Here is a 27,074-nt window from a genome sequence, read left to right on the forward strand (position 1 = left end):
GCGCGCTCCTATTGGTTCAGTTTGCAGATGTAACAACGAAGGAGGCGGAGTTATTAGGAGCCTTGCTTGCCTCGAATCGGTAATCGCTGTCGCTTATTCCTAAAGTCGAACTTTCACCACCCAGCCAGCAGGAGACTTTGCTCGAGGTAACAGAACCTGACTTGCAAAAAAGCCAGCTGTTTAGCGTTTCTCCTTGAGAAAGCAGGGAGGGATGCTGTGTCAGCACTGCAAATAGCTCTTTCTGTCAAAGAAGTCCTTTAATATTCCAGAGTCACAGCACTATGAATAATGTAATCGTTCGGGGGGGGGGGGGATAAATTGTTCGAAAAATCCCGAGCAGTCTTCTTCAGTGATGGACGGGGTGGCTTTGCTGCCACTCCAATATGCAGCGAGGGAAAGGCGGGAGATCCCATATAGAGGGGATCTTTATAGCTTCTTCCGCTGTTCTGCACTTTTGCAGTAGCAAGAACTGGGGATGCAGCACTGAACTAGCTTGGCCTTTCTGGTAAGGGGTAAGGAAGATTTTTACCTGATGCATTTGCTTCAGAAGCGTGGTCAACTGTATGATAGAATGTACGTGTAGTAAAATGGTTGTCTGTATTCAGCCTCTGCTTCTCTGAGGGTTTATATATCTTAACTATATAACAGCTGTGACTTTTTTTCTCCTTTCAGAATTGAATCTTGAAGGTGTATGTTGAGACTAGTGCACACTATATTAGAAATGCAGATAATAGAGGATCTACAGTAAATTCATCTTATGAGAAATCATAGTGAAAAGTGTTTTTGACAAATGTTGCTATTGGAAAAGGTGCTAGGCGGGTTATGATCTCTTACTACCTAGGCAAGAGGTATCACATTTGGGTCCCCAAATAATGTTGGACTGCAACTGCCATCATCCCCATTCACAATGGCTTCACAGGCTTTCCGTCCTTATGGAAGTGTTTACATGCAGACAGACTTACAGGCAGAGACTTCAGGTGGTACAGATAAATCTGATCAGTTAATTCAGAAGACTTCATTTGGAGAAGTAAAAAATGAAGCAAACATCAGCCATTTCTTGCAGATATATATATGAATATCCCCACTAGAGCACAAAATCACAGATTGACTTTTAAGGTTACATGTTAGAATTCTGTATGTGAGCTTTCAGGAACCAAATAATTAATTTATATCGATAAGAAATGGATTGATTGTTGCTCTTTTCCCTTTTTGTGATCATCTTGACAAGAGCTTCTCTAAAAGAAGGTTCGTCTTTGGTTTCTTAGAGTTAAAGACTTCCAGGAACTCTCCAGAAAATGACAGGTGTGTTGTGTTTCTTTCTTTCTTTCTTTCTTTCTCAATGATTAAAATTATCAAGACAAATTGGAAGGTTTAACATCATGAGCCAGGACTCTGCTCCCAAAGCTCAGCAGAGCTAAGCCTGAAACATCAGGGAGCAGTAGGAGTGGAGGGTGATGGTCTCTGAGAATACAAGATACCTTTTGACTCCCTATTGAATAACCGCAATTGGCTTCCACACTCGTTGGATCCAAGGGTAAAGGAAGTACTTGACTTCTAGGTGGACTCTAACGCTTCTCTTCTTAAAAAATTAAGCTCCAACCCCTAATGGAAAAGCGCTGAGATGCTGTTCTGTGGGTCTTGCACCCAGGTAAGTGTGCCAAGAATTGCAACCTTGGCTACATTTGTTCGGTCAAGGTATAAGATCCTTGCCTTCTCTAGTCAATGAGAAGTAGGCAGCTTCCATTTTCACAGGTGAAACTTTAAAAGACTTCTGCATCAGTCAGGTATGCAGTGTTAACACTGGTCAGAATATTCATTTGCAATACTAATGCCTTTCATTCATGCTAGCAACAATCAGACATTAACAATAAAGTGTGCTAGACAGGCTTGAAGGTCATGTAATGTGAGAACCTCAGGCGTTCTTCAGTTTAGTTAGTTATTAAATGATCTATGACTCTTAGAGACAAACAATATGTGATGTCAAATGCATCCACATGTAGTTCCAGGCTCATGAGTAGCAGTTGCACAGGGCTGTGATTTGGATGGGGGCTGCAACAGGGTTGGGGTTATTTAATCTCCTAGGTCTGTGCTGTTTTGCTGCTGAAAATTGCCCTTCTGAAGTTCCCATTTAACTGTGAAAGTGCCACATACTACAATGGTTTGATGTTAAACAGAAGCAGGGAGTGGGCATGTATTTCAGTGGGGAAACAGATGTAAAGGGTAGGGATGTGCATGAACCAATTCGGAGTTCTATTCCTAGAACACCAAACGGGTTCAGAATCCGGAGGGTTTCCCCTGCCGGTACTGTGTTAAAAAACAGTCCTGTGGGATGGCATACCTCTTTTCTGCCCCGGTGCATGTCAGACTGGAAGTACCACATCTCAGAGACTTCCACGCAGAGACTGTGTGGGATCTATTTTTGAAGCGTTATCGAATGTTGGCCTAAGGCCTGCCTACCTCATTTTTCCAGGCTTTTTGTTTCCATGTACCTCTCCAAGCTAGACTGGATAACGTGCTATAAGAGTCACCTTATTGCCTCCCTTTTGTTTTGGTGCTGCTAGGTGAGCATTGTAGTTCTGTCCTACACACAGCAGAGCTGCTGTACTAGATCTCGGTTGTAGGTAAAAACATTTGTCCTAAGTGGCAGGTGTCACTTGGAGAGGAGAGCTAGTCTTGCAGTAGCAAGCATGATTTGTCTCCTTAGCTAAGCAGGGTCCACCCTGGTTGCATATGAAAGAGAGACTTGAAGTGTGAGCACTGTAAGATATTCCCCTCAGGGGATGGAGCCGCTCTGGGAAGAGCAGAAGGTTCCAAGTAGGGCTGAGAGAGATTCCTGCCTGCAACCTTGGAGAAGCCACTGCCAGTCTGTGTAGACAGTACTGAGCTAGATGGATCAGTGGTCCGACTCAGTAGAAGGCAGCTTCCTATGTGCCCCCTCTCTCTAGTGTTTAATTCTGAGTTGCCCTTTACTTGGAAAGGAGTCATCTCTGGACTTCATTCACTGAGTTCAGAGCCAAACCAAACTTGCAGGTACCCATATGATAACTATATGTGTTATCCTATAGTGCATATAGCAGCTTGGAATGGTGGTGGTTTTAAACACCATTGAAATGGAAAATGGCACAAGGGGGAAAGGGTTAAAAAAGCAACACCTTTCTCATAGCACCATAGCCCTGATCCAATTCTGCCCCCCCCCCCGCAAATAACTGCTGTTTGTCTTTAAAAAAGAAAAGGGGGGAAGTGCCTAATCAGACTTCCTTCATTGTGTCCTGACCAGATTGAAACCTGTGACTTTTTTTTTTTTTTTTGCATTTTTATATCCCGCTCTTCCTCCAAGGAGCCCAGAGCGGTGTACTACATACTTAGTTTTCTCTTCACAACAACCCTGTGAAGTAGGTTAGGCTGAGAGAGAAGTGACTGGCCCAGAGTCACTCAGCAAGTCTCATGACTGAATGGGGATTTGAACTCGGGTCTCCTTGGTCCTCGTCCAGCACTCTAGCCACTACACCATGCTGTTCTCCACACTTATCAAGGTGTGTTTATGCTTTTATTCCCCCTCTTTTTAATTTCAGAGAGGAAAGTCTTGATTGTCTATGCGCACCAGGAGCCCAAGTCTCTGAATGGGTCTTTAAAAACCATCGCGGTGGAAGAACTGAGTAAGCAAGGGTGCAGAGTCACTGTTTCTGATCTATATGAAATGCAATTTGAGCCAAGGACAACTAGAAAGGATATAGTTGGTGAGTGTGGAGTACATTGTAAAGGTGTGGTTGTTGTTGTTTTTTAGCACTTCACACACCAAAAGAGTTGCATGTCATTTTTAAGTGCTAATGCACTGTGAGGAGAAGCGGAGCATGTTGCCTCCAGTCCTTTCCAACCTCATCCAGAGGAAAGGGAGTTATTCCCACTTGGTTCCGATTCCTCTGTTCTCTCCTTGACCAGAACTTCTTCCTCTGCCCTTTGTGTGCAGACTTGCAGCCATGCAAATCTCTGCTCCTTTACAAGCAGGCTGCTGCTCATAAGGAACATTTCCTCAGTTTTATTTAGATTACCTGCTGTCAAATTTTAAAGATACTGTGTCTGGGAATGTGGCCAAGTTCTGCTATGTAGCTTGTAAAATCCATTTTAAAACATACTACTTATTGTTGGTTGTTGCTATTGTTTATTTACAAATTCTGGTCAATGACCGAAATAAAGCTATCTATCTATCTATCTATCTATCTATCTATCTATCTATCTATCTATCTATCCTCAAAGGAACTGATTGCTTTTTGTGGAGCCACCTTTTCCCTCCATGCAGCTTTCCTCCACATTCAGCCTTCCATCTCTGCTTTCCTTGTCATGAACCCTATTTCCATATCTGGAGGGCTTTGACAAAACAAGAGTGTCCTAGGTGCTTTCCAGATTACACCCTGCAACGGGGTCACAATGAATCGCTGAAGTGTGCTTCTGCACTTCTTGTGTTGTGACACCACGGTCCCTACGCTGACAGCAGGGTGCCGTTCATATTTCCAATGCCTTGTTTCAAATTTAATTGCTGTGATATAGTGCTACGACGTTGTATATCCGGCGTTTAAAAGTTGCTGTTTTTTCGGGTTGTTCGTTTTTGCGAGAATGCTCCCCTGCCGTTTACGATTTGAAACCGATTTGCCTGAACGGAAGCATTTTGCTGCTGTTGAGCGGCTTATCTGGAAAGCGCCCTGTGCAAACCCACCCCCCGCCAAACACAAACACACACTTATTGTGGCAGAACATTCCATGGGCTAGAGCCACTCTAGATGATGATGTTGATAATAATAATAATAATAATAATAATAATAACAACTTTATTTGTTAGCTACCCCATCACAAATTGTTCTCTGGGTGGCTCACAACACAGCATTAAAACATAATATAAAACATGTAACACATTAAATCATAACAGACCAAAAGGCAGGGGGCGGGGGAGAAAATACAAAGTAAAAAATTCAATACAAAGCAATTTTTAAAACTCTTTTAAAATCAGTTTAAAAACAAAATTTAAAATCAAAATTTAAAAGGCCTGATTGAACAAAGCTACATCTAGTGAAGTATGTGGCTTCTAGTCCATGGCGATCTTATCCCATAATAAGCTTCTTTAAGGCACCATAGGCTCCTTTGCTACAAGAGACTAACTCAAGTTGCCATATGCAAAAGAGGACAGGGACCCTGTGCCTCTAATTCTGAGTAAAAATGAGGATTTGGGGAGGTATATCTTCTTCGCATCTCACTTTCTATGCAATTATCAGCACAGGAACACCTGCAGTCTTAACACTCATTCCCTTTTCTGAGGGAACCCTGTAATGACAAAAGTTAGCTGAGAAAACCTAAATGGGCACCTATATTGATTTGGCTGCAACGGTACTTGCAGGAAGATTGTTTTTATGTCTCTCCCGCAGGTGAACTGTACCACCCAGAGCAGTTTAATTATGGAGTTGAAGCATGGGAAGCTTGCAAAAATGGGTCCCTGTCTGAAGATTTGATTAAGGAGCAGAGGAAAGTGAAAGAAGCTGATTTGGTGATTTTCCAGGTCACTATTTTAAACATTACTTTCTTAATGTTTTTTCCCCGAGTAGATTATTTCAGATAGTACTGGCTTCCAATGGTTCTGGTATCCTCATCACTTAAGAGCTGTGAGCACTGCTGCTGGGGGATCTTGGATCTGTGAAGCCACTTAATTCAGAAACTAAATACAGGAAAACCCCATTATTCACGGGGTGGGGGTTGTCTGTTCTAGGGGTGGGGTGGGGTGGGGGTGGGGAGCTGCGGATAGCAAATCCGCAAATAACAGGGCAATGGGAATCAGGGAGTTAGGTTCCCAGAAATAGCAAATTGGCCCAAAATGGCAGGTTTGCCCCATTGCCCCCCATCATGCCCAATTGCCTCCAAATGGCCCCTCAAGGTACCCTACCGTGTTGTACCATCACCCATGGGGCTGAAAATCAGCCAAAAATCACATATCATGCCTTGCATTTTGAGCCATAAAATGGCTCCTGATCTCTCTGGTAATCAAAATAGTGTTCGGAAATGACGTCTGAGGTCATATCTGGCCACTCCAACCCACGGATATGCAGGTTTAACCCTTTTTTGTTCACTTTCCCCCCACGTATACCGAGGTCTGGTGCTAATTACCCAATCATGAAACCACGAGTGCTGGATCTGCAAATAACAAGGTCCTCCTGTAAATGACTTCCAAGACCTGCTGTGTTCCGAGGTGGGGTGGATGGCAATGGTTACTCCTAAACTGACAAGCATCCTGTGATTGTTTTGACATAAAGAACATCCTCTAGGGTGGGAAGAAAACTGAATAAATTATTGCTTTCCCCCAATGTATTGTGGGGTATTTTCAGATATCCCACAATAGATTTTCAGAAGGAAAGGTTTAACCGTTGTGCTGAATTGGCATGCCTGAGGTCTGCTGTCTGCACAGAGACTATGCCAGTCTTGGTACTGATGCTACTAGGAAGGTCACCACAGGAGCACAGCAGTTTGTGAGGCAAAACCAGATGACCATGTGTTCCTCCTTCCATAGAGACTTTTTGTTATAGGTTTTGCTGTTGTTGGGAAAGTTGCTGCCTGGAGGCATCCTTCAAATTAATTAGACCCTTCCATTATTTTTATCCAGTTTCCTTTATATTGGTTCAGCATGCCAGCAATCATGAAAGGCTGGATGGACAGAGTCTTAGTCCAAGGATTTGCTCATGATTTCCCCCAGTGTTATGATTCTGGTTTGCTCAAGGTATGTGACCTGTAAATTCTGAATAATGTTTATGCGTTAATATTTTTAATATTGCATATCATATATAAAATCAATCTGTTGATGGATCCAGACTACCAAAGTGGATGCGGAATGGAGAGCAGCATGCCCGCTTGGGCAGCCTTCTGCACTAAGGCGATGTCTATGTGCAGTGTGGAAGGCAAACTTCAGGGCTCCTACCTTCCCCTCAAAGTGTCCTGTAACTGTTAGAAATATGCCCCTGAGGCTTGTGCAGCCCTCAGGGACATACTTCCATATGTTCCAGAACATTTCTGGGGAAAGGAGCAATCCAACCCCCTCCTCTTACCTGGAAATAAACCCCAGTGAACAGAATGTGGCTTCCTTCCAAGTCAACATGCATAGAATGGAGTTGAATGACTTGAATCTTAAGGCTGCTTTATCACTAAAGCTTCAGGGTGGGTAAACATCTATTTATTTATTTCCTGTCTTGTAGTTCTGGACACTTTCATGTCTGTTTTATAGATGAGAAATTCAAGCTGGGGAGCAGCAAGTTGCCCAGCCCAGCAAACACATTCCTCCAGCAATTGAATTGATCCTCTTAAATAGACTCTCTCTTGGGTCTGTCCCCACCCCCATTCATGTCATTAAATTTTCTCCTAGAAGCATATTGCTGCCATCTTTTCAGTTTTGGACCCACTTACTCAAGAGAACACATTTGTAACAGCATATAGCTTCTACTGAAAGTCAGCTAAATCATTGTACGATCCGAGTCTCTTCTTACTATGTGCAACAGCCCACATAACCCAGCTGGTAAACTTGTAAAATGGGATGGGGAGATGTACACATCTCCAAAAAGAAAGTGTGTCCAAGAAGGGGAGATGTATGTCTCAAAACGGAAGGTGTGTCCAACAATACCACTGCCCCTGGTGGCGCAGTGGTAAAACTGCTGCCCTGTAACCAGAAGGTTACAAGTTCGATCCTGACCAGGGGCTCAAGGTTGACTCAGCCTTGACTGACCAGGGGCTCAAGGTTGACTCAGCCTTCCATCCTTCCGAGGTCGGTAAAATGAGTACCCAGAATGTTGGGGGCAATATGCTAAAAATCATTGTAAACCGCTTAGAGAGCTCCGGCTATAGAGCGGTATATAAATGTAAGTGCTATTGCTATTGCTATTGCTAATAGCCCCTGACCCAGCACATCTCACCAGCTGTTAAGGGATGCCCATCTCTCTTTGCATTTTATGCTATGTAAAATGGCTCACCACACACATTGCTTGGGAAGTTGTGTTGGAATGTGCTCAGTCATGCAGATGAATCTTCAATTTGCATCTGGTTTGGTTGTGTGAATTGGCCCCCGGGGCTTCATCATTCTCCCTTCCTAAAGCAAGAAAGTTGTGGCAAAATTATTCTATGTCTTCACAGTTTCTAGGCAGCATTCCTAAACTTGTCTTGGTTCATTTCAGAATAAACTAGCCTTGCTTTCATTTACCACTGGAGGAGGCAAAGAGATGTATTCGGATGAAGGGGTCAGTGGTGATATACGATACCTTCTATGGCCCATGCAGGTAATGAGTGTGTATATGCAGGATTCCGCTAACATGGCAGCACCTCATAATTTATATTGATTTATATGTATTTCTCTTAAAATGTGTTTGCCACTCTTCATTCAAAACCCTCTGGTTCACAAGAATGATAAAAATCTAGCAAAACACAGTTTAAGACAAATGGATAATCCAATCAGTAGAGCCAATACCAAAAAAAAAGTCATTAAGTAGCATGTTGGAAAGCTTAGGCAAATAACAAGCTGATCTGACACTAGGAAACCATTAGGTTTGGTGCCAAGTAAGCATCTGGGAAGTGAATTCCATATATGTAGCACCACTACTGAGAAGGCTCTCTTTTTAAAATCATCACCATTTTTGCTTCAAACAGCAGAGGGACCTGAAAGAGAACCTTGAAAGAAGATCATAAGGACTGAGCAGGCTTGTGTGGCAGAAGGTCGTCCTTTAGATGCTCAGGTCCCAAGCTGTTTAGAACTTTAAAGGTGATCACCAGTGCTTTGAACTGACTCAGTGCTGCACCTCTTGATTATTGTATTGCATTGTATTTTTATTTATTTTACATTTATATCCCGCTCTTCCTCCAAGGAGCTCAGAGTGAGGTGAATGCTTATTTTTATCCTCACAACAACCCTGTGAGGTAGGTTAGGCTGAGAGATACATGGCTGGCCCAGAGTCACCCAGTGAGTTTCATGGTTGAATGGGGATTCAAACTCGGGTCTCAGCCACCTGGCATGATATACAGCAGTTTAAAGTGCACATCACCAGCTCTGTTCAAGGTTGGAGCAGACACCATTTCCCTTGCCGGTAACAGTGGGAAGCTGTGACTTTGGTTACTGTTGCTCAGCCACTATTTTGAAGAGTGTTTGTGTTCCTAAACGTTTTCACAATTACACTGGGGGTGGGGGTGGGGTGCGGGGCGGGGAAATAGCCCTGCCTGTTTCCATGGGCCAAAACTGAAACCATATCTGTCCCTCTCTGCAGAGCAACAGTTCTAAGTTGCTCCCTCACTACTCCCAATAATGAACACAGCTCTCACTCACATGGTGCAGGCCATTTTGGTTGGCTTCACTAGCATGGGATGCAACTCTGCAATCCAATCTTCTCCCCATATAAGTGAGAATTGAGTAAGTTAGTGGGAGCAACCATTGTTGTCAATGGATGAAGTGATCTTGAGAATTCAGACAGCTTGCCCTGGATCAGCCTTGCTGGATCAGGCCCATGGCCCAACTAGTCCAGCATCCTGTTTCACACAGTGGCCCACCAGATGCCACTGGGAGCCCACAGGGAGGAGTTGAGGGCGTGCCCTCCCTCCTGCTGTTACTCCCCTGCAGCTGGGAGGTTTCTCCCCTGTAACTGCAGCTGGAGGTGGCCTATAGCCCTACAACTAGTAGTCGCTGATAGACCTCTCCTCCATGAAGTTATCCAAACTCCTCTTAAAGCCATCCAGGTTGTTGGCTGTCACCACATCTTGTGGCAGAGAATTCCACAAGTTGATTATGCATTGTGTGAAAAAGTACCTCTGTTTGCTGGTCCTAAATTTCCTGACAATCAATTTCATAGGGTGACCCCTGGATCTAGTGTTATGCGAGAGGGAGAAGAATTTCTCTCTCTCCACTTTCTCCACACCATACATGATTTTATAGACCTCTTTCATGTCTCCCCGCACTTGTCTTTTTCTAGACTAAAAAACCCCAGGTGTTGTAGCCTTGCCTCATAAGAAAGGTGCTCTAGGCCCCTGGTCATCTTCATGCAGAAGCCATATCTGAGGAGCAGCCATATTAACCATAAGTACAGCTTTAAAAAAAAGAGAGAGCGATTTTGGCATCTGTAGCTGAGAGTTCCACTACTTGTAATTGCTTGTGTTTTTGTTTTTGTTTTTAAAATGGCAGCTGTTAATTCCCAAACTAACTTATCATTAACACATTTGCTGCTCTTTAACATTATAAGGCTCTCCACGGGAACAGTGTGGAGAGCGTGCAGGGTTTTTTTGGGGAGAGCGGGCATGAGCCGCTCTCCCTGGGTGGCTGGATTGGCCGCCCACACAATTACTGGCTTCGTCACAGAGCCGGTTGGGGCCGCGGGGATCGGGGGCTTCCCGGCCCCCAGAAGTCCCAGAATGACCCGTGCAAGTGCACGGGGCATTTTGGGGAGCCCCCCGATGCCGGGAGGCTTGTTGTAGTGCCCCCCCGGTTGGGGTCTACATGTGAGTTGCCACAGAGTAGAGCTGCAACACACAAGCAGCGAAACGGGGTTAGCGAAGCGTGTGCTCCACTAAGCTCATTTCAAGCAGGGGCAATTAAGCAGGCTTAGTGCTGGGAGCTGCACGGCTCCCATTGCAGCACACGACCCACCGAAACCAGGCTGGGCTCCCTTAGCCCAGTTTCAGCGGGTCATGAGACTAGCCTCAGTGTTTTTAGTATTGATGGTATTGTAAGTGCTAAGTAAAAAAAAATTCTGGCTTCTTCCCCTTTTCCCTCTGTCCTTTTGAGTCTAGCATGGAATAATGCACTTCTGCGGCTTCAGTGTCCTTGCCCCTCAGATCTGCTTTGCCCCCGAGTATGCCACCGAGGAGGAGAGAGTGCAAATGCTGGTTTCCTGGGGGGAAAGGCTGAAGACCATCTGGGAAGAGAAGCCTATAAACTGTGCTGTTGACGGGTACTTTAAGTAACTGGGTAGAAATGTTCATTCTTCTTCTTGGGTTGCCTGTTAGATTCTCTATGCTTCTCATTCTGCTCTGCTGCTCAAAGGTCTGGTCTCATATCATTTTTTAAAAAAACAAACCAGTCACGAGGCTTGCTTTTCCTGACTCGCTCCATTTCCCCGACTTAGACTAATAAACTAAATGAGGAAAATCAGTTCCTGTGGGTCAGTGGAGGAAAGCAGTGCAGACGTGTGCTGGTGCCCCATATATCTCCGTGTGCCCAAGGCAGGGTACTAAATGCTGTGGCCACTACCCCACCACCCACACTCTCACATGCGCACACGCTGCCGCCACTGCCTCCTTTGCGGCAGGAGTAACTGCTGCCACCAGATGTGCTGCATGCCATCCTGCACCTCCCTCCTAGGAGAGACAAGAACATCTATAGAGTATACCCTGTACTCTTTGGGCCTTTTTCGCTTCTGTTCCAACTTCCTTTTCTTGACTAGACAAGGGAGGCATAGGAGGGCATGCATTGAGTCAGGCAGTGGTGGCTATTGCTCTGTTGAAGAAGGCAAAGAGAACCATTTTGGAGGGGTTCTTTGGCAAATGATGACACAGCCACCACTCGGCAGAGAACTGCTTTGATGGCAGCAGGCAGCCGAGGGAGACCAGTGAGGTGACAGAAGGCAGAAGGGGCTATCTTACCCCATCAGCACCCCAATCATTTGGCACTTCCTCCTTGCCTCAAGGAAGGACCATCCCTGAAGATTTGGTTCTGCAGTGCTCTCTGGTGGGTGCTTCCACAGCACTATCCATCCCTACAGGTTACCCTAAGCTGATCTGTTGTTGGTCCCCTGACCACCTTCATGGTGGAAAAATATCTGAATATGGTCAGGTTAGACTGCTGCTCCCTTAACCCAAGAGATGATGTTGGCACCAGATTGTCTTGCTGCATTGTTTTTCTTTCTTGGGGAACTTCTTCCTTTCCAGATTTGGAGCTAAAGTGCTGAATCGGGGTCAGGAGAGATTCCTATTCAGATTTGTGGGTTGTTGTCAAAGAAATATCTCCTTGTGACTGCCATGCTTCCTTATGAGCTACATTTGCACAAGGAAAGTCCTATGAGCAACTCTTCTCTAGCCAGCAGAGAGTAAAACTTTGGTACCGGATGCCTGATCGCTGATGTGTTGGTTCAGAACTATACTGCAAGTTGCGAAATTAATTGGTGTATTGGCATGCATTGCATATGCTCTAGAGCAGAGTTTCTCAACCACCGGTCCGGGGACCGCTGCCGGTCCCCGAAGGGTTGAGCGCCGGTCCCTGACTGGGAGTCAAACCCCCCCCCAACAACTGCAATCAAGGCACTCACTTCCTCAATTTTGCACATGGTACGGAAGAGGAAGAGTATCACCTTCTTGTCCCTTGCCTCCACGTGCTGCTGTGATCTTCCTACAGCTATTTTATTCCCTATCTTTACAGCTTCAAACTGTATGCGGTGTGGAAGGTATGCCACCTGAAGGGCTGCCACTTGAAGGGCTGCTGGTTCTTGCATGATCATTGTTTGCAGCCAAAGGTTGATTGATTGAAACCCAGCTGCCTATTGTGGTCGAGGCGCCTTGAGAGGGAACGCTGTTTCCCTCTTGCATCGGTGGGGTGTTGTGGTCCCTCTGCCCCCTGTAACCCCCTGGTCTGCACCGCCGGTGGAGGACGGCGGTCCCCTTTATTACCTCGCCGGGTGCGGGGGACAATCTCTGGCCGGGATCATGCCGCGGTGAGGGCTAAGCAGAGGAGGGAGGGAGGAGGGCCGCCTTGGCTCACCTCGCAGGTATGCGCGGGCAGCATGTGGGACCACGTGAGCTGCGTGGCCCCAAAGGCAGGCTGGTGTGATTGGCTCCCGCAGGGGAGTTGGGAGGGGGGCACAGAAGTGCACATTGTGAGAGAGGATGGGGAACACTTGCTACACTCTGGTGCGCAAGCACAGTGGCGGCAGCTCTTGGACCCAGGCGACCTTCCGAGTGCAGTCCGGTGCACCATTGCCTCACCCACCCTGAACAGTGCCTCGTCTCCCCAGCGAGGAAAATGAGGCATCTACCACTACAACGCCCCACACCCTCCGCCATCTCAGAATCACCCCCTTTCTTTTAATGCCAGGTCTCCACCGCTCTTCTTCACATTTTCTTTCACCATTAAAAAAAACCCCATTCCCAGCACCTGCCATGTAACAAATTTAACGAGTTTTGGAGGAGCTGCACGGGTTTCATTAGGTCCACCTCACAAAGTGCACATCTAAGAGCAGGATCCAGATCAAGTCAGGTGATCATGACCAAGCAGCATTGACACAAATGAGAGATGACTAAATTAATTTCAGTGGGTGGTCGTGACTAACGTTGTCTGGATCCTGCCCTGCGACTACACAACTCCTGCTAAAACTCCACCTCCATCATGAGAGGGTTAAACTGTAGATTTCCGGCTCTACTGAGCTTGCCCTGCTCTCCTCTCCTCACCTCCTTTTTGCTTTGCTTGACATCCAGCCTGATGAAGCATTTTGGGGGATTCAAAAGCTTGCTTGTGCGTTGTTTTCATTGCCCCCATGTAGCTTTTGAATTTTTCTAATGGCCCAACATCCCCTCTCCATTGAGTAATCACAAGCACCTCCACCCCCACCCCACACATACTGAAGACATATTGGAGACAAATTTGTTCACCCAGGCATTTAGATTCAGGGGTTCTCAACCTTGGGTATCCAGACGTTGGTGGACTTCTACTCCCATAATCCCCAGCCATAATGGCCAAATGCCATTGTGGTTGGGGGTTATGGGAGTTTAACTGAGGGACCCAAGGTTGAGAACCCCTAATATTCCATGTTTGCAAAAGATTCCAAATTTAATTATTTTAATGCTTATATTATTTTAATTGTAAACTGCCCAGAGATGCAAGTTTTGGGCAGTATAGAAGTCTGATAGATAGATAGATAGATAGATTTGAAACCCCTTTACTAACTGCCGGTCCGGGAAACTGCGCATGAAGAATGTAGCGGTCCTTGAAACTCTGCACGAAGAATTTAGCGGTCCTTGACTCCAAAAAGGTTGAGAAACACTGCTCTAGAGTACCCTGTTATCTGTGACAAATCACAGCACTCTTTTTGGCTAGAAGTATGCTCCATGGGGACCCAGGACCAGCTACACTTCCCTTGTACATGCATTTTGTTTTTTGTAACCTATAAATCAGTGGAACTGGATGGAAATGGTTGTAGTTAATTATTGAAATGGTGACAAAATATCTAAAAGTACTAAATGATACCAAAAGGATTGCAGAAGCCTGAATTATGTTGCTAATTTGCTGAGCTATAATACTGGTAAACATGTGGCAAGAGAGAATGCATGATGCATTCATAGCTAAATACCCTATACTCACAAATCTTTCACTGAAACACACACACACCTTTTTGTTCTTCTGTTGCCTTAGAAATGAGAATTCTGAGAGATCCTTATTTACAATGCTAGTTTGTAGAAGTGTGTGTGTTTAAAATACAAAAAAATATTTTTTTAAAGGAAATGTACTTCTGTTATACACAAATATATCTACATCTATTAATTTTAAAACCTGCTTGGAAGAAAAACTAATATACATCAAATAAGCATTACTTATGAATAAATATTTTTGAGAGCAATATTCCTCTTCCAATATACAATGAATGTTTTCATGTTGTTGAGGGGGAAAATCATGACCTTGTCGCTACTTGCCTGCATTTTCTTTTGTACTTGTTAACAAACTATCCACTTGTTTTGTTTTAATGTAAATCACCCTGAGCCTTTCTGGAAGGGTTCAATAAAAATTGAATGAATGAATGAATATTCTATATGTTCTCTTTAGAAAGAAAACCCTTAGATTGTTCAATAACACAGTCTGTGGAGCCCATTGTGTTTAAGATCCCTTAGATATACCCCACCCCTTGATCTATAGGTATGAAGGTGCTGATACAGCCTATTGAGGCTGTATCATAAATGTGCCCTTATTCTTACAGGAATAAGAAGCACAACAGCTTAAACCAGGGGCGTAGCTAGGGGAGAGGGGGCCCGTGTTCATCCCTCTCTCTGGCGGCCTCCCAGAGTGTGGGAGATAATGAGGAAAATAGGGAGGGGTGGAGGGCCCTCAGGAGCTGGGGGCCCATGTTCTTTGAACCCTTTTGCTCAATTATAGCTACGCCCCTGGCCGAAACTTGGAGGCCCACATGCTGCACAGCAGTAAGTGGATAAAAGGGTTGTGCATTCACAGGGTCCCTGAAGTGAAGGCTTTTTGCAGAGCCAAGCAGATGCAGAAAGGAAGAACAATTTTTGCTTCTCTCCACTGGCTGCAAAAGATCTTTCTGTTTACATGAATATGTTCCTCAGGGCTACAGTATCCTCAGGAACATATTCCTGCATGTGGAAAACTCCTTTGCAATGAGGGGAGAAAAGTGAAAATCACTCCCACCCCTGTGCCTATTTGGGTGCACAAAAAGCTTTTGTCACAGAGATGCTGGTACCAGTGGACGTGCAGCCCTTCTTCTACCCATCTGCTTCTGCACAGCAGGTGGACCAGTGTTCCTTGCTAGGGCAACTTCTTTTTATATAGTTCCTTGCTGAGTAATAACACCAGGGTGCTTTCCAAATTACCCGCTCAACAGTGGCAGTATACTTCGGTTGGGGCAAATGGCGTTCAAAACATAAATACAGGCTCTTGCACAAAGCTACCAGCAGGGGGAGCAGTCTTGCGACAACTCACAACTGGAAAATACAGCAACGTTTTTACACCCAACATACGTTCTAGCACTAAATTGCAGAGATTGAATCCAAAACAAGGCATCCAAAATGCAATTGAAACCCTGCTGACAGCATAAGGACTGCGGTTTCACAACACAGGAAACGAGGAAGCACACTTCACAGATACGTTACGACCCTATTGCAGGGTCCAATCTGGAAAGCACCCTGGTATAACTGAGGTATTACAAGACTAAAATGTCAGTGCCTGCTTCAGATTTAACATCCCCCCCACCCCGTTTAGCACTTAAATATTTGGCAAGTTTACAAGTATTTTGCCTCTCAGGATGAAACTGAACAAAATGTTCTCTTAGAAAAAAGATTTCCTATTTGTCGCTCAAATTGTGAAATAACGTTTTGCACTGCTTGTTAGCAATTTCTGTGCCTTGATGTACATTCGCTACAGCTGTCTGTTTCATTAGTGGTCCAGGGGGTGATCTGAAAGCACATGAAACAGCAACTGTACTAAAGTGAAGTGGGTCTAAATCCGGTCAGTGCCTGTGTGAGACTCTGTCTGGAACCCTCTCTATGCCTGACAGGAAGGAAAACATGCACTACTACTGCTACAAATAATATTGATATACCACTCTTTTCAAAGCGATTTACATAGAAAAATAGAAATAAATAATTAATACACAATTAATATAAAAAGAAACATAAGGCGGATACCTGCAACAGCCCCTGGAGGGATGCTGTGCTGGAGTTGGAGAGGGCCAGTTGATCTTCCCCTGCTAAATTTGAGAGAATCACCATTTTAAATGGTGTATCTTTGCTCAGGTAGCAGGGGTAACTGCACACACACAGCTATCGAGTGCTTTGTGAAAGAGTTCTATATACATCATAACAGAAAAATACTCGACTGTTTTGCCATATATAACATCCAGCATATCCAGTGGTGCACCTAGGTAATTTTGGATCCTAGACCTAAAGGACTTTGGAACCCACCCACACACACCCCGCTACAAGTTAAGCATCATCCCGCCATGTACGTGCAACCTGTGACACAAGCAGCATTTTTAACATTTGGGTTCCTGAGGGCACAAACAGCAATTGAACTCACAAGGATGTAAGACTATTAAACAGGTATATTTATACAAATATGCATTAGCAGAAACATTTCAACACGCAACCTAACATAATCCCATCTCGCATATTTCTTTCCCCACTCCCTCCTCTGTCTCTAAGGCAGCCAGATTGGCGCAGTGTGGGCTGGGGGCACAGCACAGTGACCACACCACCCAGGAGAGACTGAAGAGGATTTGGGGGCTCCCAAGGGACGTGGAGGTCCTGGACTTTGGCCCCAAAGTCCAGGGATAAGAGTGCCTCTGAGCATATCTACAAATCTGGCTGGCTATTACACTACCCAGGCTGCTTGGCTGCCACAGTCAGGAGAAGTATTGGATTCAGACAAAGAGGAAGGGAAAGGCAATAGGCTAAATTTGGGGAAATGATAGTCTTTCACCTAGGAGAGAGTTCTTGCAGTATCCTTTCTCCCCTGGAACCACATATAGTAATTCCACTGCTTTCTTTAAACAAAACATCAGTGCCTTTTTGCTCTCTTATATCGCTTCAGTTTAACTGAATTGTGCTTTTGCTTTGTTTGAAATGGATTCTGTGTTGTTATTGAGGGACTTCCATCATGTTTGCATATTTACAACTTGAAAAACAAGGACACTATTTCCACCTCGTTACAAAAAGTAGTAGTATGGAGGTCTGCAAACGGATTTGAGTGGGCCAGCGACAATGGTAGAGCTAGGTGGCCAGTCCACCCCTTGATTTGGGTGGGGAGGGGCCATGCCCTCCCCACCTGCCCAGGGTGCTTTCCAGATACAGCGGATCTCTGAAGTGTGCTTCCACACTTCCTGTGTTGCCACTCCACAGTCCCTACGCTGGCAGCGGGGCACCGTTCACATTTCTGATGCCTTGTTTCAAATTTAATTGCTGTGATATAATGACATGATGTCGGGTATCCAGCTTAAAAAGGTTGCTGTGTTTTGGGTTGTTAGTTTCCTCGAGACTGCTCCCCATGATATTTACATTTCAAATGAACTAGCCAACCCCCACACAGAGCATCTGTGTGCTCTTTGGGGCCAGCTACCTCTCCCCCCACCACACCTGCCCCAGTCTCTGGCTGAGTCCCGCCGCGGCCGGTTCGGCCGCCACCACCACACGTGCTGCCGGGCCGGGCCGCCCCTGCCCTGCCTCTGCCGCACCACCTTCACTGGGCCGCTGTGGTCGCGGGCGGCCCCAGAGTGCCGCCACCACAGCTGACCCCAGAGTGCCGCCACCATCATGGCCGGGCCCGCCGCCAGGCCCGCCGCCTCGCCTCCGGGGCCCGGCCCGGCCCGGCCCGCCCCACCTCCGTGGCCAGGCCCGGCCAGGCCTGCCGCCTCGCCTCCACGGCCGCCTCCACGGCCAGGCCCGCCTGGCTCCCCGGCCATGGCCGCCGCCGCCTCGCATAATTCTCCTGGGTGTGCGCCAGGACCAATAAGGCGCCCCCGCAGCCCAGCCAATCAGCTGGGCTGCCGGGATGCATTTTTCCTGGTCACACCCAGGAGAAATATATATATAGATGGAAGCATTTTGCTGCTGTTGAGCAGCTAATCTGGAAAGTGCCCAGTAGACCTGGCTACTGTGGAGTGACAGAGGCCAGGTCTGGTCAGGGTCTCCTGTATATATAGTTGGTAAACTCGTCCTCCCATGCTGGGGGTAGCCCTGGCTACTAGCACAACTAGGTCTACCTTTTGGCTTTCTTTCTTGTACTGGTAGTAGCCCTGACCTCTGGGAACTGGTAGACTTGGCTGCTGGCTCAGAGGGGGCTAGGTCTGCCAAGCAACTTACACATGGAGGTGGGCAAATACTGGCCAGATTGCCTTTCCTCACTGACATTCCGTTTTTTAACAAGGAAACGAAGATGTATGGTAGCCCTGTTCCTATACAGTTGCTTTGCAAGTCAGAAAGTACAAATCCAAGAGAGCTTTACAGACATTTGTTAAGAACATGTACTTTTTGTAGCCACCAGGAGGTGTCACTCTTACTCCTCTCGTGGCCAAGCAAACAAATCACTCAGGGGAATGGGAGCCCAGCCAAGTATCCTTCTTCATGCTGCACAGAGCCTTAGTGGAGCTCAGTAGCAGCCCAGGGGTGGGGGGCGGGGAATAGGTGGGAACATACAGAAGAGTGTGTTTTAGCAGGGAGTGGGGGTTTTGTTTCCCAAATTAGGTTTCAAAAGAGAGATAATTATTTAGAGCATTTTCAGATGGTGGTCTACCAACATGAACAATGATTCTAACAGGTGATTTTTAGGGGTGTCGAGGTCTAGACAATATTTTCCACATTCTGTAACTTTCTTGCACAATCTGCATGGCAATCTGTGAATCAGTCCAATTCTTTTCATTCTACATTTATTCTAACTTGATGTTAGAATAAATAAATTCCAAAGCCCCGAGGCTTTGGAATGGCCTCCCAGCTCCAGGCAGTCTTGGAGGAAACTGATTATCTTGACCCATTTCAAACTGGCTTTCGGGCTGGCTATGAGGTGGAGACTGCCTTGGTTGGCCTGATAGATGATCTCCAATTGGGAATTGACAGAGGAAGTGTGACTCTGTTGGTCCTTCTGGACCTCTCGGCGGCTTTCGATACTATCCACCATAGTATCCTTCTGGAGCGTCTGTTGGGGTTGGGAGTTGGAGGCACTGCTTTGCGGTGGTTCCGCTCCTACCTCTCAGGCAGGTTCCAGATGGTGTCCCTTGGAGACTGTTGTTCTTCAAAATCTGAACTTTTGTATCGTGTGCCTCAGGGCTCCATATTGTCTCTGATGTTATTTAACATCTACATGAAACGGCTGGGAGAGATCATCAGGAAATTTTGTGCAGGGTGCTGTCAGTATGCTGATGACACCCAAATCTATTTCTCCATGTCAGCATAATCAGGAGAGGGCATAACCTCCCTAAATGCCTGCCTGGAGTTGGTAATGGGCTGGATGAGCGATAAGAAACTGAGACTGAATCCAGATAAGACGGAGGTACTCATTGTGTGGGGTCGAAACTCGAGAGACAATTTTGATCTGCCTGTTCTAAATGGGGGCCACACTTCCCCAGAAGGAACAGGCACACAGTCTAGGGGTGCTTCTGGATCCAGACACCAGCTGCGTCCAATTCTTGAGATGAACGACCTCAAAACAGTGGTACATCTGCTGGTAACCTCCAGACTGGATTACTGCAATACACTCTATGTGGGGCTGCCTTTGTATGTATTCTGGAAACTACAGTTGGTCCAGAATGCGGCAGCCAAGTTGATCTCTAGGTCATCTTGGAGAGACCATACTACTCCCGTATTGAAGAAGCTACACTGGCTGCCGATATGTTTCTAGGCAAAATAGAAGGTGTTGGTTATAACCTATAAGGGCCTAAACAGCTTGGGCCCTGGGTATAAGGCCTTTCTTCGTCATGAACCCCACCGCCCACGGAGATCATCAGGAGAGGTCCGTCTGCATTTGCCACCTGCTTGTCTGGTGGCTCCTCAGGGACGGGCCTTCTCCGCTGCTGCCCCGAGGCTTTGGAATGCGCTCCCTAGTGCAATAAGAGCCTCCCCATCTCTGACAGCTTTTAGGAAGTCTTTAAAAATGCATCTGTTCACCCAGGCTTTTAATTAATATTGTTTTAATGGTTTTAATGTTATTTAAAATATTGTTTTAAAATTTTTAAATTGTAATGTTTTAAACTTTTTGGTTTTGTTTTAACTAATGTTTTACTTTTTCTGTTTTTATTTTGTTGTAAACTGCCCAGTGACATGAGTTTTAGGCAGTATAAAAATATGTTGAATGAATGAATGTTAAAGGAGAAAACTTTCTGTGAGAGGAAAGGTGTACTCACTATATTAGGCCTGTGCAATTATTCGGCTCCAAAGGGCTGCATTGCATGCCTGTTCCCCACCTGGAGGCCGTCACTCTGCCTGGTCACCACCTGTTGGCTTTTACAGAGATGAGGCACTGGATACATCTCCAGTTATGCCATGGACAGCATGTGGGAAGCCACACATGGATTGCTTGGGCATGTAGTCCTTCCCAGAACTCTTGGTGATGATTTTTAATCCCCCCTGAGCTAATTAAGAACAATTCAGCATGGTGGGATCCCATTCTGGCCTTGCTGTTTACATTTATTGACAAGCACGGTCTGGGGCCTAGCAGTTAGGAACATAGGAAGCTGCCATATACTGAGTCAGGCCATTGGTCTATCTAGCTCAGTATTGTCTTCCCAGACTGGCAGCGGCTTCTCCAAGGTTGCAGGCAGGAATCTCTCTCAGGCCTATCTTGGCGATGCCAGGAAAGGAACTTGGAACGTAGATGCTCTTCTCAGAGCAGCTCCATCCCCTAAGGGGGATATCTTACAGTGCTTATACTTCTCGCCTCCCTTTCATATGCAACCAGGGCAGACCCTGCTTAGCTAAGGGAACAAGTCATGCTTGCTACCACAAGACCAGCTCTCTTCCCTCTTATGGGTTCTCATCTTGAAAAAAGATATGGTTCCCTTTTTTTCTTTTTAAGGTACATACAGCAAACCATAGACCCATCAGTCTGCTCAGCACAAGCAGTAAGCTTTATGCCAGACACCTATACTGAAAACTAAGGGACTGGCTGGAATAAGAAAACCTCGGCTGGATTCAGGGAGGGACAATCCACCACTGACCAGTGCCTAGTACTACAGCAATTAATTGAGAAATATTCTACTCATGCCACCATTTCCCTATAAGCAACCTTCATAGACCCCCAAGGCTGCATTTGACTCCATTTCCCAAGTCAAACTGTGGGGAAATTGGAAGCCTCTTCGATCAACCGGTGCTTGCTGTCTCTCATTCACACTCTTCACAATGGCATGTCCTTGAAAGTCAGATGCAACCCTCAAGGTCATCTATCAAGTGTCATCCCAATCCACAAGGGTGTCAAACAAGGTTGCATACTTGCCCTGCTCCTGTTTAATTTCTATATAAATGCCACGGTGGGCCACCTCAGTAATTTGGACTTTCATCCTCCTACGTTGACAGAGAAACTCATCTACATTCTGCTCTATGCAGATGATGTGGCAGTTCCCTCAGGGACCCCCACAGGACCCAGAAGAGCATTGGAGACCCTTGCCCAATACTTGTAAGGAGGATTTACTGGAAATAAATGACCATAAAACCAAAATCATGGTCCAAGAGACCAAAGACATACTCCTGGCGTATAAATGGTACACAATCAAGCAGGTCTCATGCTTCAAATACCTGGAGGTGGTCTTTCATGCTTTTGGTACTAGGAAGGCTCATGGCAGCTATGTTGCCCAAAATGCCCAGAAGAGTGCTGCTGCCATCCTAAAATTCTTCCAAACAAGAGGTGGCCAATACATTCCTGCAGCCCTTAAACTATTTGAAGCTAAATCACTGGCACAACTCCTCTATGGTGCGCAGCGGGGCCCTTTCCCCAACTTTGCCCCTCTGGAGCACGTCCAATCCAAATTTCTAATAGCAGTATTCCAGGTACTTTGCTGTGTCTCTAATGCCAATCTTCGATTGGAGGCAGGCCTATAGTTAACCATACTCAACTACTGGCTAAGACTATCCTCAATGGTCCTAGCTCCCATAACATTGGAGGATGACCATCAATCTACATGGAAGTCAACCCTGCTGATGAAACTATCATTACTTGGGCTGTTCCCTCCTTCCCTACTTTCCCTGGGTTAGGAGCAGGCCAGAATACTCCTTGAACAGTGCATAATAGATGCAGAGCACCAAACTGATATAGGCAGGGCCCCAAACCTACCTATCACTGAAGGTCTAAGGTACATAGCAACACCTGCTGCATATCTTACACACTAGAAGCAAGGGCCTTCATTTTAGCTTGTTGTAGTGCCCTCCCTTTGGCTGTGTTAGATGGAAGATATAGGAAGATCCCCTTTTCGGAACATCTGTGCCCCTGTGATGTCAGCCAAGTTAAGAACGCCGAGCACATCTCTTCCTTTATTGCTCGTTCTACAGAGACATCTGCAATACCCTTATTCTTATATTACTTATTAGGCTGCCAGGCTGCTCTGGCCAATTTTATGTCTCCCTATATTACTCTCTGACTGTAACCACTTAGTAACACATAAAGTTGTCAGGTTTGGCACAGCAGTGTGCAAAATTTGTCGAGGTCTAATGCCTACAAGAGTTAACCTGGCCTGACATAGCTCATACCTGTAATGTTGCCTCTAATTTCCAGTTACTTAGTTTTATAGCATTACAGTTACAGCTTATCTCTTTTGCTTTTATTGTTATTGCTTATCTATTTTTTTGCTTTTTTAGATAGCACCGAACACCACCCTATTCCTATACTTTATTAACTTTAGTATAATTTATATTATTTTTATAGCTAGAACTTATTGTTCTAATTTCATAGGGATTTTTTTTTTTTTTGGCAAATTTTTACAGATTTTAGGTTTAGGGCAATTTTATAGCTCTTATGCTACCACCTTTTAACTCTATAGTTATTATTTGCCTGTAGGCATAGACCTCACTGTTATGTCAAAGTTGTTAACTTTATAACTTCTCTGTGCTTTCTAACTTATGCTGGTCAAAGACCAAAATAAAGATATTGATTGATAGTCCTTCCCAGTGATTTCCTCAGAGAGCTGTGCCCTAGTAGATGGACCATAGAGCAACCTGTGGAGGAGTGATTATCTGCATAAGTGGTGACATCAAAGATTGAACTCCAATGGCACTCCCTCTCACTTACATACCCGAGTGCATCTTTGTTCCTGGGACCAGTTCTTGCCTCATGCTGTCCTTTAAAACAATTTTTAAAGGGGGGGGGGCAAGGCCAGTTTGATTGATATTATTATCTTTCAGCCCTCTTTTTTATTTTTATTAATGTTTTTATGCAATTTTACCATTTCTACAGTGTTGGGTCTTTAAAAAAAAGTCTTTAAGAAAAGAAGCCTTCTCAGCCTAAGTTTTCTCTCTATGTCTGTCTGTCTCTTTCTCTGTGTATTTCCAAATGATTGTTCCTGATCTTTATTCATTGTTGCAGAGAATTGGGAACCATTCTGCATCACATCAAAGGCATGTCAGAAACACTGGCTGTCATGGCAAGGAAACCCACTTAAAGTAGGCCCATTGGAATCAAGGGATTGCCTGAGGTGTCAATTTAATTTTAATTGAATTACTTTGAGTAATTCTCCTCAACATATCAGCCAGTGTTCCCATTCTGACCACTCCAATCTCAGGGATTGGACTGGATCTCAGGCAAAAAATTCAAGCCTCAACATTTCAAACTGCATGCACAGAAATGCCCACACCTATGTGCCTGAAAGTCTACCATGCTTGTTATTTTCATCCCATTCTGACAATAAACTAACAAGCTATAAGCATTTTAGTGATTCCCCGTTTGTTTGTTTGTTTGTTTGTTTGTTTGTTTGTTTGTTTGTTTGTTTGTTTGTTGCATTTGTAGACCATTTGTAGGCTGTCTTCAGTCTTGCATGATAAATATTGACTAGAGTTCCCATGGTCTACCAATGTGTTTTACATTTACAAAGCAAGAATACATGGGATCCTTAATGGAAATGAAATAACTAATGTGTTCCATTAACCTTCATTAAATTCCCCAACCATTTTCTCTCTCTAGTCATTTCTTCATCAGCTGAGAAACTGACAGTGAAAAGGCACTGGATTCTTCTCCTTCTCCTGGCTTTATTTGTTCATTGACCATAACAAAACACAAAGAAAAAGAAAAACACAGTGGGGCAAAACAAAACAAAACACCAGCTTAATTATTCAGCATTAAGGATCCAATATATATAGCACGACTTTAAAATTTAGTTACTTTCAAGGTGACAGTACTGTTAACAGTATGCATATGCAAGAGACGTTCATCAAACAGTGTGCATGAGACATTCATCAGATCTCCCAAGCATCTGTCTTAGCGATGGCAACACCAAACTCTCCCTTGCACCCTTGTAAAGATTGTAGGGAAGGAGTATGCGAGAGATTTGATCTCATCTGAACCACAGAGGCATAACCTTTGTGCCACTGGAATACCTTTGCAATGACCTTCAAGAAGCTAATATAGTCTGTCTATCCATGTCTACAATCCTTTGTGAAATTTGCCATTTTAGTGTCAGGCCTGAGAAGCAAGGCTGGGGGAAAACACATTGAACTGATCTGTAACAAAGCATTCTTCCATGAAGAATGAAACAAGTCAGCTAATGTCAAATAAACAAGAAACTTGGAGGAAGTGCTAGAACACAATTGAAGCCAGTCGCAGAAAGTGTGATTCTAACCCTGACTATGTGGAGAACAACAAACCATCACAGCAACACACTTGGGTAAACCTAATACAGATCTCAAAAAGGAAGACTGCAAACTCTCTTACGGTGGTTTTTTCTTTCTTTCTGAAATTACTTTCTATTTTACACTTGTAACCACAAGAGGTCTCCTGCAAGTCATACCATATCCAGTCATATTGGCCACGCGTAAAGCACATAACATGGTTTGAGGTTGGGCTTCATGCTTTACAAAATTAATGCAGGAAAGAATGTACTGTCCATGCATAGTGCATCATATGTGTGCAGACACAAGCTTGCTGCTGGACATGGTTCCCAGGTTGGTTTACAGATGATTCTCATGTTGGGGCACACTCAGGATGTTCTGATAAGTTTTATGTAAGTTATCTTTTCTCAGATATGAATGATATGTTATCTTTAAGTGTAGCAAAGTTTTGTTTTACTGCAGAGAAGAAGAAAAGTTGATCAGAATGTCTGTTATATTGTAATTGTTGAGGGGTGTGAGGCATCAGTGGTCAGTGCAGGAGGCACTGGGGGGCATGGCAGTGTGAGGCACCTATAAGCATAAATTAGTAGGCAGAAGCACTCTTACCCCTCTGGACTTTGGGGATGAAGTCCAGGGCCTCCACAAGGTAAAGTGTGCCGTCAAGTCGGTGTCGACTCCTGGCACCCACAGAGCTCTGTGGTTTTCTTTGGTAGAATACAGGAGGGGTTTGGCATTGCCTCCTCCCGTGCAGTATGAGATTATGCCTTTCAGCACCTTCCTATATCACTGCTGCCCGATATAGGTGTTTCCCATAGTCTGGGGAAACATACCAGCAGGGATTTGAACCAGGAATCTCTGGCTTGGTAGTCAAGTCATTTCCCCGCTGTGCCATTGGGTGGTTTACCCACAGCCCCTGGGGGCCCTCAAATCCTCTTTAGTCTGTCCTGGGTGGTTTGGTCACCCAGTGGAACATAATAATGCTTAATTTGCAGGGGAGGGGGGCCTCCAAAGGCCTTTAGGTCCAGGCTCCAAAATCACCTAAGTGCCCCTCTGTTAGTAGGTGCTTACCTCCACTCCGGCCGCGCCTGCAAGCTGCTCCAAACACTGTGCCACCCAGCACTCCCTGCAGCGGGGGATTGGCTCCACCACTCACCTGGCCGCCAGCTGGGGGTTGGCTCCGTGGAAGCCCGGTGAGTGGCAGAGCCGACCCTCCACCGCAGGGAGTGCTGGGCAGTGCACTGCTGCTCAAAGCAGCTTGCAGGTGTGGCCAGAGTGGAGGAGGCAAACACCTACTAATTCATGCTTAAAGGTACCCTGGTGGTGCCCACAACCGCCACTACTGGTGTGAGGAGAAACATTAAGGTCCTCTCACAGCAGAGTGTGTTCTGGTGGTAAAGAAGTTTAGCCCAAGAGATTATCTGGGGACATGAGGTTGAATTCAAAAAATAAAGATTTCTTAAGAAACTAAACATCACACACTGAGGAAGACACAGAACAATATTCCCCAAAAGGCACTAGCCTTCGACAATAACTGAACAGTTGACTGACTGACTGACTCTTAACTGACCAAGAGAGACCGAATAACCTAACTCCTTATGCCTCTAGTGGCCAGAAGAGGTTACTGTGGCACTAAGAGCAATGCTTTAGAATTCTTACTTCTAATAGGGATGTGCACGAGTCAAGATTCATGCACAGATGCAAAGCTGAATCAGTTTGTGGAGCTCCTGAACCAATTTGCCTGGTGGAGGGTGGGAGGGAGTGGCGAGCGGCACCTTTTAAAATGAGGACAGCAGGTTCTTACCTTCTCCTCTGCCCAGGGGCGTATCTAGGGGTAGGGCAGGCAGGGCACGTGCCCCGGGCGCCACTTGAAGGGGGGGCGCCATTTAGTAAAATTAATTTAAAAAAAAAAAAAAGGCTGCCAAAAACAAAATGGCCACCGTGCATGCTCAAATGGCCTCTGTGAGGCTCTAGGTCATGCCAGGCTTTGCAGAGGCCATTTGAGCATGTGCGGTGGCCATTTTGTTTTCAGTGGCCCTTTAAAAAAAAAAAGATTATTTTTAAAA

The 27,074-nt window shown here is 45.4% G+C and overlaps 1 protein-coding gene across 9 annotated transcripts; it reads left to right on the forward strand.

The window, feature by feature from the left end:
* On the forward strand, window positions 1-25,500 carry NQO2 (N-ribosyldihydronicotinamide:quinone reductase 2). 9 transcript variants are annotated; one of them, XM_053249841.1, is made up of 7 exons: window positions 1-146; window positions 1,266-1,302; window positions 3,573-3,656; window positions 5,415-5,545; window positions 6,641-6,754; window positions 8,196-8,297; window positions 10,789-14,785. In XM_053249841.1, exons 2-7 carry the CDS (start codon window positions 1,296-1,298, stop codon window positions 10,960-10,962), a joined length of 612 nt encoding a protein of 203 aa, XP_053105816.1. In that variant the 5' UTR covers window positions 1-146; window positions 1,266-1,295; the 3' UTR covers window positions 10,963-14,785. The 9 variants fall into 9 exon arrangements, with proteins under 9 accessions (XP_053105816.1, XP_053105818.1, XP_053105814.1 ...); XM_053249843.1 differs by lacking the exon at window positions 10,789-14,785 and adding an exon at window positions 8,665-9,158 and having other exon boundaries at window positions 3-146; window positions 1,229-1,302; window positions 3,573-3,737; XM_053249839.1 differs by having other exon boundaries at window positions 4-146; window positions 1,229-1,302.
* Window positions 25,501-27,074: the final 1,574 nt, after the last annotated feature.

Source organism: Hemicordylus capensis, chromosome 4 (assembly GCF_027244095.1).
Source record: "Hemicordylus capensis ecotype Gifberg chromosome 4, rHemCap1.1.pri, whole genome shotgun sequence".
NCBI classification, from domain to species: domain Eukaryota; kingdom Metazoa; phylum Chordata; class Lepidosauria; order Squamata; family Cordylidae; genus Hemicordylus; species Hemicordylus capensis.

Excerpts from the sequence above, each read along its gene's own strand:
- NQO2 (XM_053249835.1), top strand. Across the intron at positions 5,546-6,640 it reads CTGATTTGGTGATTTTCCAG|TTTCCTTTATATTGGTTCAG; the intron begins GTCACTATTTTA and ends ATTTTTATCCAG. Across the intron at positions 6,755-8,195 it reads ATGATTCTGGTTTGCTCAAG|AATAAACTAGCCTTGCTTTC; the intron begins GTATGTGACCTG and ends GGTTCATTTCAG.